At 37.6% G+C, this 13,672-nt stretch overlaps 1 protein-coding gene across 1 annotated transcript in view; it reads left to right on the top strand.

Moving 5' to 3' along the window:
- Itga4 (integrin subunit alpha 4) overlaps nt 1-13,672 on the top strand; it is a 72,388-nt gene that overhangs the window by 12,059 nt on the left and 46,657 nt on the right. Inside the window, exons 3-9 of the mRNA XM_032903554.1 lie at nt 5,141-5,247; nt 5,344-5,473; nt 8,520-8,587; nt 9,794-9,923; nt 11,405-11,490; nt 12,190-12,252; nt 12,342-12,479. Of these exons, the coding sequence (XP_032759445.1) occupies nt 5,141-5,247; nt 5,344-5,473; nt 8,520-8,587; nt 9,794-9,923; nt 11,405-11,490; nt 12,190-12,252; nt 12,342-12,479 (722 nt within the window). The remainder of the gene's footprint in view (nt 1-5,140; nt 5,248-5,343; nt 5,474-8,519; nt 8,588-9,793; nt 9,924-11,404; nt 11,491-12,189; nt 12,253-12,341; nt 12,480-13,672) is intronic.

Below are 13,672 nucleotides of genomic sequence, written 5' to 3' on the forward strand. Positions count from 1 at the left end.
ACATGCAGCTAATGTTTAATCAAATCCTTAAGATAGCATTGACAATATCATCATCTAATGTTCACATAAAACATGTTCACGTCCCATTCTTGTCCAAATACATCACACCTGTCTTGGTCCCTACAGCAATGCACAGATCCCAACTCTCTTACCATCTTAAGTCACCCTACTCCCAGTCACACTTAGAAAAATCTTCAGTCTCAAGTGCTATTTCCTTCACACTAGTTGTACTTACTATGTCTTAAAACTCAAGGAAATAGACTTGTGGAAGAAAACTAGGGGACACAGAAACAAAGCACTCTTTCATCTCTGAATCTGGGGAAAACATTACAGTCTTTCGTCATATCTAGCAAGGGATTTTTACGGTGGCATAATTTATTTTAGAATCCCTCTTCAAAACTGTGTATCAAGCCCCTTCCTGCCATGTGAGCAGCAGTGTTCTGTGCTACCAGAGTGCTACTGTCAGAACACAGCCAGTCTCTCTCCCTTGAGGTGATGTGGAAGATTGACTATCCAGTCCTCCATTGTCCTGTGAGATTTTTGGAGTATTGATAGTATACAAGGAAGCAAACAGCAAAATAAAAAATGGGGAAGAGGTGCGTTTAAGGAGAGTGCCCAGTTAGCTTTGTACTAGCAATCTTACTTTTGCTCATTAAAATGCCTAATTTTCATTTACGTGTGCATTTGTATATACTGGTAGAAATCATTGGTTTGAAATTAAAAACTAATACACACACATATATCTGATTTTCTTCCTCAATTTGAAAAAAATAAAAATGGGCTTAATTCTTAGAAAAGGGGGATGGTTTGTAATATTTATTTTTTTCCTTAATTTGTACTGGGAAAATGCATTCAACTGTGCTACAAATTAGCCATTCCAGTGCAAAAGAGTGGAAAAACATCAGATGCTAATTCCTGCTGACCTCTTTTGTTTTCAACCATGTAAAATACTTTTTCAATCATGGAACTAATTTGATTTGCTAAAAGTTTAGCTTAGTAATGTGTAAGCTGACTTGAAAGTGGGATTATAAATCATTGCAGTGTGACATTGGATAAAATAAAATATGGATTTTTTTATGGTGTTGTCAAAGACATTCATGAAAATTAGCTTTCTTGTCACAGTCTTTGCAAATGTCACCTCTCCTCCAAATGAATACCCAATTCCTTCATGAAGAAAATATGTTTAGTATTTAATTGCCTGCTATTATTACCTAGCTGAAACCCAATAGGACAGATCTTTCATTACTATTTTGAAAGCAATGTAGGTTGTCCAGTAATTATACAGGGAAAGGCCTGCCCATCTACATCATTGAAACAGTTGTTCTTAAGACCAGCTTCAACCCCCAAATGCAGTTACCTGGGAGACATTTTTCAATGCCAATGGCCAGGTCTCCCCCAGCAGCAGCTTGTCTGAGTACTGATGGTTGGGGAGGAGGGTGCAGTTGGTGGTTGGTATTTGTTCAAAACTCTTCTAGGTGATCTCAGGACCATTCAACTCCTTCACAGGGAACAGTAGATTCAGAAGCACAGAGGTCGAGGGAAGGAAGTCTCAGAGGCCCAAGAAAAGCATAAGATGGGGCCATCTTGACTGTTCTGCTGAGATTTTTCTGGCATTCCCAAAGAGAAGGGGAACGTGTTCCAGAAATCGAGGAAATTCCAGAGCCAAAGTGTTGACTTGCAGACTGTTCTGGGAACTGATTTTGTCTAATAACAAGTGCGGAAAGCCTCTCTGTGCTGTGGTTAAAGTTGAGGATTGCCTCTGTGGGAAGCAGTGTCGAGAAGCAAAAAAGAAGAAATATCACAATGTGTATGTGAGTGGGTGTGAGTGTGTATGGCGATGATATGTGTCTATATATATGAGTGTATGCCTGTAAAAATAATTCTTCACAATTTTATTATTTTATGAACTTTATGACTTCATAGTCATACTTTTGACATATATTAAATCAAGACTCGTAATGGAAATAGAAGATTGGTTATTGTTTTCCATTTATAAAATTCATTTTTTAGCACATATTTCTGAGTTTTGTGTTAGGATGGGATGATGACTGGTAAGATTTGGGTTTGGCCCCGATGAATAAGGTCAGTGCTAAGCCACAGAAGCAGAGCAGAGCAGCTGCAAACAAATGTGTGCAGCTAATCCCAGTCAAAACAAAGTCCTCCTTCCTCCTGGTTAATGAATCATCATAATTTCTTCCCAGGGATCACAGCCTATGCTAGTAAGAGCCCTTGACTTCTAAGGTTGAGAGTCTTTTCCATAAAGTAGATAAGTGATATGTATTATATCATTTAATATGTACACATACTGTGTAAATATATATTTTTAAATTACCACAAAGCAGAGACCTTATAAATTAGGAAGTGTCTGTTGTTTGAGGCCACATAATAACACATGTGAAAGACCATGTCTAGTCTTACTCAACCCCATCCACTGCATCCCCCTTTCAAGAGCAATTTCGCCTCACCGCTTGGATCCTGAGAAAGTTTGACCACTTTCCATGTCAAAGTAAACATCTCTTCCTGTGGCTTCTGGAGGTCTCTTTGTTCTGCTTCTAAGAATCATTGCTTTAACCATAGAATTAAGAGTAAGGGAAAGAGTGGGGCTTCGGCCACACAGGAAATAAATGCCTAGGACTTTATGGACTCTCAGAGAAGTCATTTTAACCAAGCCAGGTCATTCAGAAGTCCTTCTGGAAGGCTCAGAAAAACCCCAGAAATGGAGAGATAGGGGCTGAAATGATACGAAAGGGGCATAGAGAACAGGAAGGCTAGACAGTAACAGCACTGTCTTCTGCATGGCTAACACTACTGCTCAGAAAGCAGCTTGGATGAAACAGATAGCAGCTTAACTTGGCAAAGGTGTCTCTGATGTTCGTTTGAAAACACAGGAAACAGCTCAGCTAGGAAACACATAATTGCATGCAGTATGCTATTCTTGAACATATGAACTTCTGGGCCATTTTCAGCTTGCAAATTTGCATGGTATCATTTGTGTGGTTCCAAAGCACTGTGTTTGTGGTTGTTAAACTTCTGGTGACTAACTGTAGAAGAGAACGTTTGTTTGCAAATATCAAATCTAATCTTGAGGAAAACATCCATTTTCCTCCACATGCAGACAGGGAAGGTGGCACTCAGAGGCCCGTGCACTCACTCACTCCTGTCTTTAACAACGACAACTGGAGGTGGATTGTCTGGGTGTTGACTATAATTTTAAAGAAAAGTTTCATGTTTTCAATTATATGTCATTTATTCTTAAGGTCATAGGGCTTTATCTACATCTGGCCTGGATCTATTTTTGACATTAATTTGAGAATATTGGTGATTTTAAAGACAATTCTAACTGAAAATTGTATCCCAATGAAACTTAAATTACCCTTAGGCCTCCCTTCTTATTACTCCCATACTGGTTTAGAATTGTGTGGCCCTAGCAGCTACCACTGCTAGCCTGCTAACCCTATTGGCGGACTGTTTCTCGGCAATTACTGGAGCTGGAAGATGATGGCTGAGAGCGTTCAAAGTGGAATGTATAACAGGACATCATACAAACACATTCTATTTCTTGGCTTTCCTTCCTTCCCTCTTACTTCTCTCTCCGCCCTTTCTTGCTTTCATGATTTTCACACAGGAAGCTCTTTGTACCTCAGGACCATTCTTTATCAGGATTGGGACCACAGTAAGCTGCTCTTCCTGTTGCTTAGCCGTGTTCTTTCTCTGGGTCTCTTTGCCTTCATTTCCCAGTCTGTCTCTCCCGGACTACCCATTAGTAGTAGAAGGCACCATTGGTTTCCAGGAAACCAAGCCAACAAAGCATTATCAATGTTCTATGCTAAAGATGCTTCTGACCTGATCTGAAGCCACCCTTGGAATAGATAGGCCTGGCTGTTTCCACTGAATGAGACTCCAGGAAAGAGTTTGGAAGCCCCCTTCAGCTTGGCTGTATTGAAGCATCAGGTATTTCTATGTTTTGAAACCCATACATATATTCACATATATATCTTCCTAGACTTCTTACACAGAATCTGTATGGCTCAGGAAAGTCAATACAAATGATTTCCTTTTAAATATATTATCTTTATGTAGGTAGGCATTGAGAGTTTTCCCAGGAACCTCTACCGAGGATTAAGGTTAGAGGGGAAAATGTGTACTTAATAACACAAAGACCTGTGTGGGAAATTGTGCTATAACACTAAAAAAGCTTGTAGCCAGTGTTCCAAATAAGGAATTCCAGCTTCCGGTACACTTACCTCATCTAATTGATACTAATGCTTTTCTTCTGCTGTCAGAACTGAGCACAGAATATTCAAGTGTTGACTAAAGAGGACAAAATGTAAAGTCAGGAAAAAAGGATCTATGATACCCATCTTACCTTATTCTTCCTCCAGCTAATGATTGGAAATCACTTTAACACAGAATTTCACTGAGGCTCCCCCTCAAAAGATAAAGGTTTGTGCTGGCAAATAGAAGATCACTGTCATGAAGAAGACCGCTAGACATTCTAGCGGGGCTGCATCCAACTGTAATTTCTACATTTGTCAAAGCCTATTGACTACCCCCCCACACCTCCATATTGTTTTCAAAGAACTTTGATCATCCTTGAAAACGCCAGTCATCCCGCTAAGTCTAAACCACAGGGCGTTTTGTTTCAAAGGCTGTGCATTATTGGTATGCTAATTATACACTCCGATGTCTACACTCTCAGCCATCATCTTCCAGCTCTAATAAACTGCACTTTAATTGCTGAGAAACATTCAAGAAACATTTTCAGGAAGGGCTCTGCTGATGTTAATAAATGGGTAAGGCAAAACACAAATTCCTTTCTAAACACCAGCCTCCGATTTGTATCAAATGGACCTTCCTCATCCTGTTCATGTTAATTAACTACCTCCTTTACCACTTGAGGCCACTTCTTCATGGCCTCTATGGCATCACTCAGAGGTCATTTCAGCAAAGAAGATTCAGCTTGTATGGAGACCAACTATGTCAGCGTAGAGCAACTCACTTTTACTCCTAAATGGATATAAGAGGAAATAAAGTTGGGGGAAGAAAAACCCTAGAAATAAGGGTCTACCTTTAACCACTCTATGCCTTTAGAAAAACATTGTTTTCAACAAAACTGATAAGATTTTTCCAAATGCTGCAGGAAGCCCCAGTGGAGAACCCTGTGGGAGGACGTGCTTGGAAGAGAGAGATAATCAGTGGCTGGGAGTGACGATTTCCAGACAGCCAGGAGAAAATGGATCTATCGTGGTAGGTATTGAAGTGGGACCACCGACCAAGACCAGTCCTGGGATCAGACCTTCTAGGTGTGACTTTCAAATTTTTGTTTGACTTTGTTTTATTCAGACTTGTGGGCACAGGTGGAAAAATATATTTTACATGAAGAACGATAATAAACTCCCCACTGGTGTTTGCTATGGCATGCCTTCTGATTTGCGGACAGAACTAAGTAAAAGGATGGCCCCTTGTTACCAAGGTGAGTGGGACCCAACTCGATGGAGTGACACAAGCAAAGGCTTTCAGTCAGCTTTTCTTTGCATTTTCATTTTTGCCCGCTTAAAGAGGAAGAATATCTTTGATGTACCCATTGTTAACTTACAGTATCCTTCCTCTGTTTAATCTGTATTGTAGCGATAGATACATTAAACAAACATTCTGTGCTTTTGAAAAGCAATTCTTCAGTTTCATTTGAATAATTGTGGGAGCTGGTCGATAACTCTCCAATTTTGTACTAAATTTATTTTCAAATCTGTATAAGCATGTCTAATGCTAGGGAAACAGAGGGTCCTCAAAGTCATGGAATTACATAGAAAATTCTTATTAGAAAGAAAATGACTATATTTTCTGTTTTCCTAGAAGCTTGTAGGAGTCTCTAAAAGGATTCAAGGCATTTGTAAAAGCAAATCCTTCCCACTCCCCTTTCCCCAGCTCATATGTATTTCTTGAAGTTGTAAGGAATTAGTGTCTATAGCAACACGTGGTCCTCAACCTGTGGATCACACCTCCTTTGGGTACAAATAACATTCTCACAGGGGTCACCTAAGACCATCAGAAAACACAGATAATTACATAACAATTCATAATAGTAGCAAAGGTTCACTTATGAACTCTAAACGAAAGATCGGGGCGGGAGAGGGGGTTCGTCACTACAACAAGAGGAACTTTCTTAAAGGGTTTCAGCATTAGGAAGGTTGAGAATCACTGCTCTAAACTTGGAAAACTCTGTCTCATTGGACATCTGTATTTTATGTACAGAACTAACTGAGATTTAGGGACAAATGTCAGCAGCTTTCAAGATGATATTTATAACAGTCAATAACTCTACAACTGTCTTTAGAACACTAAAAATATGAAGAATGCCAGTTTTTTTCTAATGATAAAAATACTGTCATCATCTCCCTTATCATCCAAAAATAACTTTAATTACCTGTCAGCACTTTGAACACATACTTAAATTTACCTACTGATTCTGATCTTTTTAGGTTCTTCCATGTCTGGATTCTAATATTATGGAGAATTCCATGTAATAACTGTTCATATTTTACATTCAAATGCAAGAAGGCAAGAGATGAATATTGAATTTTCAATTGCAATAAAACTCAGTCTGGATTTCTATATATTTATTATTCCCTTTTACCTAATAATTTTATTTTATGTATTTAAACATTTTCCTGTAGGAGTTATTTTTCTAAAATTTATCTATCTAAATTCTTTTAGAAGTTAATATTAGCATAGCCTTATTAGCATAGCACATGAAAATTTATAAAACAAAGGCTTAAGGAAACTGGAAAGAGTGAGAAATCATGGCAGGAAATGCAAATATGTCGATGTAGTAATTTGTCAACAGGAAAAAGTGGTCCTCATCTATTTTTCATAGAAGTTTATGGATAAAAGAGCATCAGGAGAAGAAGCAGGGCTGTGACACTCAGTAAAGTCCCAAAGCATGTAGCACAGGGCTTTGCAGTAAGAGACCTTACATGTCCACAGGGGTCTTGATTCTTTCTGTGAGGCAAAGCAGAAAGGAAGGAATAATCTCAATGAATTAATGTGACAAAACCAAATATCCTCCAGCAAAAGAGTGTGATTGGAGTCTTATCTTATGCCATACATACAAGTAAACTCAAAATGGAATAAAAACTTAAAGGTGAAGGTGAAGCCCCCAGCCCTGGAACCCCTGGTCACAGAGAAAGTAATGATTTCCTGGAAACCACAACAAAAGCTTGAGCTAGAGAAGGAAAGGGACAAGTGGCAGTAAGCCAAGCAGCAAAGCTTCTGCATAGCTAAGAGAGTCGTCAAGTGAGTAGAGAGAAAGACTGGGGAATGAACCAGGCACACACAAAGATTCTCAGATGTGGAGATCTTTACACAAGTATATATGGAATCTCGTCAAAGAGATAGCACAAAACCAGTAACCTGATTACATATCAGTAAAACCAAGATCTTTTCTCTCCAATGAAATAGAGAAAGGGTTGATGGTTTTATGAAGGGGGTTGGTGTTACTAACAATCACGGAATGCATATCAAACCTGGAAAGAACACCTCTTACCTGTTGAAATGACTGTTTACCAAAAAGATAAGAGGTAAAAGCTAGCAAAGGTGGTATGAGTGCAAATTACTGCAGCAGCATCATGAGAGACTCTACAGAAGCCTCTCAAGATAGAGAAAATAGAAACTCCACACAACTCCATGGTCCTTTCAGGAGTCTGCAAGTAAAGGACTTGTGGGTGGTGTGTGTATATGCACATACATGTAATGGAATGTCATCTTGCTTTAGTAAGCCGTGCCCTTTGGGACACCAAAGATGAATACGGAGAATACTGTAAACCAGGCACAGAAAACAATACACACTCAATCACATTTATATGTGAAACCTAAAAATACTAAAAACAGGGGAAGAGTGGCAAAGTGGTTGGGGATGTGGGAGATGGAGCATGATAAGGAGGTATCTATCATACAACACTGAGTTCTGGTTTTGTCAGAGAATGAATCTAGCAACGGAATATACAGGATGCAACGTGACAGCTTATTGTGGGGTTTTGCCAAGGATGTAGATTGCCATTGTTTTGACCACACACAGATAAAAAGTCACCATGAAGAGAGAGGATATTAAGTTGTGCAAATTCTAGGTCTTGTCCTTTCACTCATTGGTTCATTTTAACTTTTGATATATGTTGCAAATCCTTCCCATGAAGATAAAACAGAGAGAGAAATACCTTTAATTATGATTCATGATGATAATTTGAAGGTTAATACAGGAGACCTGAATGGTCTTAAATAATGACAACTACTATTATTTTCAAAAGGAGATCGTAAGATATAGATCTTAAGAGTCATGTTTGTGAAGCCCTCTGAGAAAAATAAAACTATGGCGAATGGTCATTATCATAAAAATTAAACCTGAACAATTAAAAGACTGAGTCAGATGGATTTAAGTTCAAGTCCAGCCTGGGCTTTACAGCCAAACTCTGTCTCAAGGTATATAGTTCCAATTTATCTAAACCAATACTGAATTTCTGTTTTAGATTTTGTGAGAAAATTTGGAGAAAATTTTGCATCGTGTCAAGCTGGAATATCTAGTTTTTACACACAGGTAACAGCTTAATATTAGCTCCAGTGATTTTGTATCTGTGCAGAAGCTTAATTCTGGGGTTTCTCTAGACTTACTGAGTAACATTTAAGTAATCTTAAGCTGTAGACTATTATTACCATGTTTATATGATTGTTTTACATGTAATTATAGAAAATTGTAATTTTGTAAATTGTAAAATTCTAAATGACCAATACTATACAGGATCAATTAAAATCCACACTCAAGATTATCTCCTCTACTGAGGATTTAGTGGAAATCTAAAGTAGCTAGTTATTTTCTTTTTGCTAATTTCAAAGATGAACACATCCATCCAAGTAGGTTGTTTTAAATCACTAGTGGCAAGTGAAGAAGATACATGAGTCCTTTTTACATTAAATTGTGATGGTAGTGAGGTACTCTTGAAAACCAGAGAGAATTCCAAACTCTTCTTACTACATAAAACTCAATTATATCTTGTCCTCAGTTTAAATAATAATTAATAATAACTAATAATAAATGTTGCATGTTTTCTCAGAAACCCATTAAAATCTCATAAATTTTTTCAAGACCATATCATTTTGGGTTTACTCCCACATGTTAACATGTCGTAACAATTCTTTCTTTAGTCTCTATTGAACTGACGACACTGAAAGTTCAGAGTTACTTAGAGAATATACTATATGTCAATTGGGTTTGATTGCTATGAGTTGTTATGCAACAGAGGCAAGAGCTTGCTCCTTCCCTCCTTTCTTCCTTCCTAGTTAGGATAAAATATGCCCTAAATTTCACTAGCCTTTTTATTATCTGAGCAGAAATTGTTAGGGACACTATTCAGTGATTTTTGCAAATTAAAATCAATTAAGCCCCCTTTACTCTCTGGTAACACATGATTATCCTGGTAATGAACCCTAATGAATTACACACAGATGATTGTCTTTCACTGGCCCACCTCGCCTTGGTCCCCAAAGCCTATTCTAGTGTCTAATGGCCCTACCTTTGATAGTTGAAACCCACTGGTCAATGTGGACAAAATTCCAGAGCTTGTTCTCTAAAATTCTATTCTTAGCTTTTTTGGCTATTTAACATATGGTTTTAAATTAATAAAATGTTCCCATTTTTGAGCTTTAGTATAAAATGCATTTCCTGGTTATTTGCTTAGAATGTTGTATATTTGCAAGGGATTTGGTGCAGTAAGGTTTAACTTTCAAATGATGGTTTCTCTTGCAGGATTTGATTGTGATGGGGGCCCCGGGATCATCGTACTGGACCGGCTCCGTCTTTGTCTACAACATAACTACGAACAAATACAAGGCATTTGTAGACAGACAGAATCAAGTAAAATTTGGAAGCTACTTAGGTACTGTAAAATGTTGACCAACTTAAATTATCTGTGCCTTAGAAATTATATACGCATCTATTGGGCAGTAACAATTAGGTATATATTAGAGACTGTCTCAATTAAGCATAAAGCCAATAGCATTTCATTAACTGTATTTATGCTGGTGTAAGTAACTACAGCTGTCATCCCTGTGTCCTTATGTAGGAACTGTTGAATGCTTACTCTATCTCAGGAAGCCCCCACCCTCACCCCTCCACAACCAATTCCTTTTATTTTTCTCCTCTCCTTCCTTTATTTCTTTTATCTCCCTCTCCGTCTCCCTCTCCCTTTCCCTCTCCCTCTCCTTCTCCACTCTTTCTTTTCTGTTTTCCAAGAATCTCATGATATAGCCCTAGTTGGCCTCTGACACATGAGTGCTAGAATTAAAAGTCTGTGACACCTCTCCTGGCTCGTAGGAAGTTTTTAGGCTAACTCTGTATTAATTCATTCATTTAAACACATGTCTTTGAATATATGTGCATTTTTTCTTAGACTAGCAAATGAAGACCAAAGGATCCTAAAGGAACCTCCCAGTTGATGGAGAGCATTATGACAAATTTCTAAAAATTATCATTTTGGCTTTTTCCTTGTAGAAGCTTTGTTTTTAAGATTATCTTGAATTGTTTCTCAGAGCTTAACAATTTTTATTGTCCTTTTCTGCCTCCTCCTCATTGTCATTTCCCAAGTCAAGAATATCATATTTGTCACCTATATTTCTACAAAATACAAATTTTGTAATGTTGTTTCCTTTATAGGAAAGCACATATGTTTTGTAGATTTTTCATTTGTTTGTTTGTTTTTTATTTTTGAACAAAGTATAGGCTTATTTGACCCATATGTGCTTTAAATGCGAACATTTTGTGCTCAGAAAGGACACTAATAAAACAAGTAATATATTATTATCATTCCAACAGAACTCATAAAGCATTCCCTTAGGTGACTGAGCTTGAAGTATTGTAGGAAATGTAGGCAACTTTATGTCTCATCGTGTAAAGTTATATCTTTATGTAAAGTCAGCGAAATAGAAAGATTGCATGAAAGGTGTAAAGATTGTCGTTTGAAAGCTCCAGAGTTTTGTGTACTCAGATGTTGCAACTGCAATCCTGGAAGACCATTGCTAATCATACTGCACAGGGAATAACAGGTCAAGTGTCAAGATTGAGAGTTTGGGAATTCAAATTTATACATACATACATATATATATATATATATATATATATATATATGTGTGTGTGTGTGTGTGTGTGTGTGTGTGTGTGCGTGTGCATGTGGTGTGTTTGTGTGTGTGTGTGTGTGTGTGTTTAAATTGCTTAGATGACCGTTTTAAGTTAATATAAACGTTTTTGAGGTTCTCCCTAAAGTAGTTATTTTGGATAGTTTTGGTTACCTCCATGCAGAGTTAGAAAAGCATATAACTGCTGTGAACGATGAGCGTCATATGTTTCTCTCCTTTTATGAAGGCTACTCAGTAGGAGCTGGTCATTTCCGAAATCCACATACTACCGAAGTCGTGGGAGGAGCCCCTCAACACGAACAGATAGGAAAAGTAAGACGTTCCTTTTTTCCCTCTCTGTGTTTCTTCACAAAGCCTTGAATAGATTACATGAGTCACATGTTGAAGGGACACTGTAACATATAAGATGAGAATGATGAGTGATATATTGCATCAGTTGAATCTGCCCAAGATTTATTTATAGCTCTCAAAGAAATTTAGCTGGAAAACTTTAAGGGGACTCATATAACTTAAATGAGGCTTTGCTATGAGTAAATTGATAATATATAGATAACAACTTATAGATAATATAATATGATAATAAATAATAAGGCATAATTATAGATGCCCAGAGAATAAATGTACTGGTTATTATTTAATAAGAGGGAGTTGAGACAGGTAATGCTTCATGTAAGACTAGAAAGAATAGAATAAAGTAATTCTAGTTCTGGATTTTTCTAGTTTGCTACACAAGTATTGGGCACTCAATTTTTTTTTGGTACACCTTTTTCTTTTTCTTTTCTATGGGATCCAAAAGTTGGTTCCTGAGACGATAGTGTTTCAAGTCAGGCATATCAATATAAATATTAATATTATATATCACTCTTAAAATTTATAGTGGTAACAATTTTATTAAACACTTGATATTTTATGTTTGTCAAGTTACATCTTGTAGAGATTGATATTTTGATTAAAAAATAGGTTGAGTTTGATAAGAAAGTAAATGTCTTTGAATTCTTTCCCCAATTTTAGGCGTATATATTCAGCATTGATGAAAGCGAACTGACCATCGTATATGAAATGAAAGGTAAAAAGGTAAATACGTTGCTGCCTATGGGGTTGCTGAGGGCTTCTGTGACTAGCGCCACATGTTCTCACTGCGCATGTGCTTTGCTTTGGAACAGCTTGGCTCTTACTTTGGAGCTTCTGTCTGTGCGGTGGACCTCAACGCAGATGGCTTCTCGGATCTCCTTGTTGGAGCGCCTATGCAGAGCACCATCAGGGAGGAAGGAAGAGTGTTCGTGTACATCAACTCTGGCATGGTATGTCTGATAGTCCCCAAACAGGAAGCCATTCGTGAATTATAATTCAGATTGAGGGCTGGAGAGATGGCTCAGCCGTTAAAGGCTAGGCTCACAACCAAAAATATAATTCAGATTGAAACTGCTCTTGTTTCAGAGTTCTGAGCCAGTGTGTTCGTGTACACACGTGCATGGTGCATGTGCTTGCATGCTTAACCATGCCATGATACATATGTGGAGGTCACTGGAGTTCAGGCCTCTCTTTCTACTGCATGTTCCTGAGATCCAATTTGGATCACGAGACTCATTCATAAGCACTCTTTATCCACCAAGAAGTTTAGTCAGGTCAAAGATAAAGTCTTAAGCTTATTTGATGGACCAAAGTAGAATTTCTACTGCTGTATTGATGCTCTGAAAAGGAAACAGATGGAGCATAAAGGGAATCTATGTGCACAGCTTTCATGAGCAGTAATTAAAATTTCCTTTAGTTTAATTTCCATACAAATACAATTTGGAGAATGGTTTTTGCAGATACTTCGAAATGGATGTTTGTATAACTCAATAATTATTGTCCTTATATAATTCAGTAAGTTACAAAATGTCTGTTATTAGGAAGAAATGAAGCATTCAATGTTTTCAACATCTTGACTTGCAAACAGAAATAAGGTGTGTTGATGAAATATTATTACACACTCCATTTGGATTAGATTCTAAAATAATCTGAGGTTGGCATCATTTATTCTGAAGTGGCTACATTGTTTAGTCAGATAGTTACTGAGTATCATTCAGTTTTAAGTCGTGAGAAGTATTTAGTCCTTTAGTTTGAAAATGAGAGTGGGCTTTTAAGAAAACAGGTTTATTTCCTAGGACACAACGTCTTTTAGTCGAGGTTTAGCCAAGTGCACTTGTAATCCTGCTTACTCGAACTTTTCAGAGAATTTAATAAGTGTTCATTTCCAATGTCCTGCTGTACTCTATACAATGCAAAAGAAAGGGCTTGCAGTCTTAGAGGCGTGGGAGTCCTAAAGTTCTGAATCTAGACTAGAGGGTTACATATGCACAGGCTCCCTAGACTCTCTCTAAACTAAAACATATTGTCCTCTGGGTAGGGATCTCTTAGATCTCATTAATGGCTGCATGCGAACAACATTGTACCTCATTCCACACCTCCCCTTCACAGATGGCCTTCCTTCTACTCACTTGCCCTTAGTCAG

Source organism: Rattus rattus, chromosome 5 (genome assembly GCF_011064425.1).
Source record: "Rattus rattus isolate New Zealand chromosome 5, Rrattus_CSIRO_v1, whole genome shotgun sequence".
In the NCBI taxonomy this organism is placed as follows: Eukaryota; Metazoa; Chordata; class Mammalia; order Rodentia; family Muridae; genus Rattus; species Rattus rattus.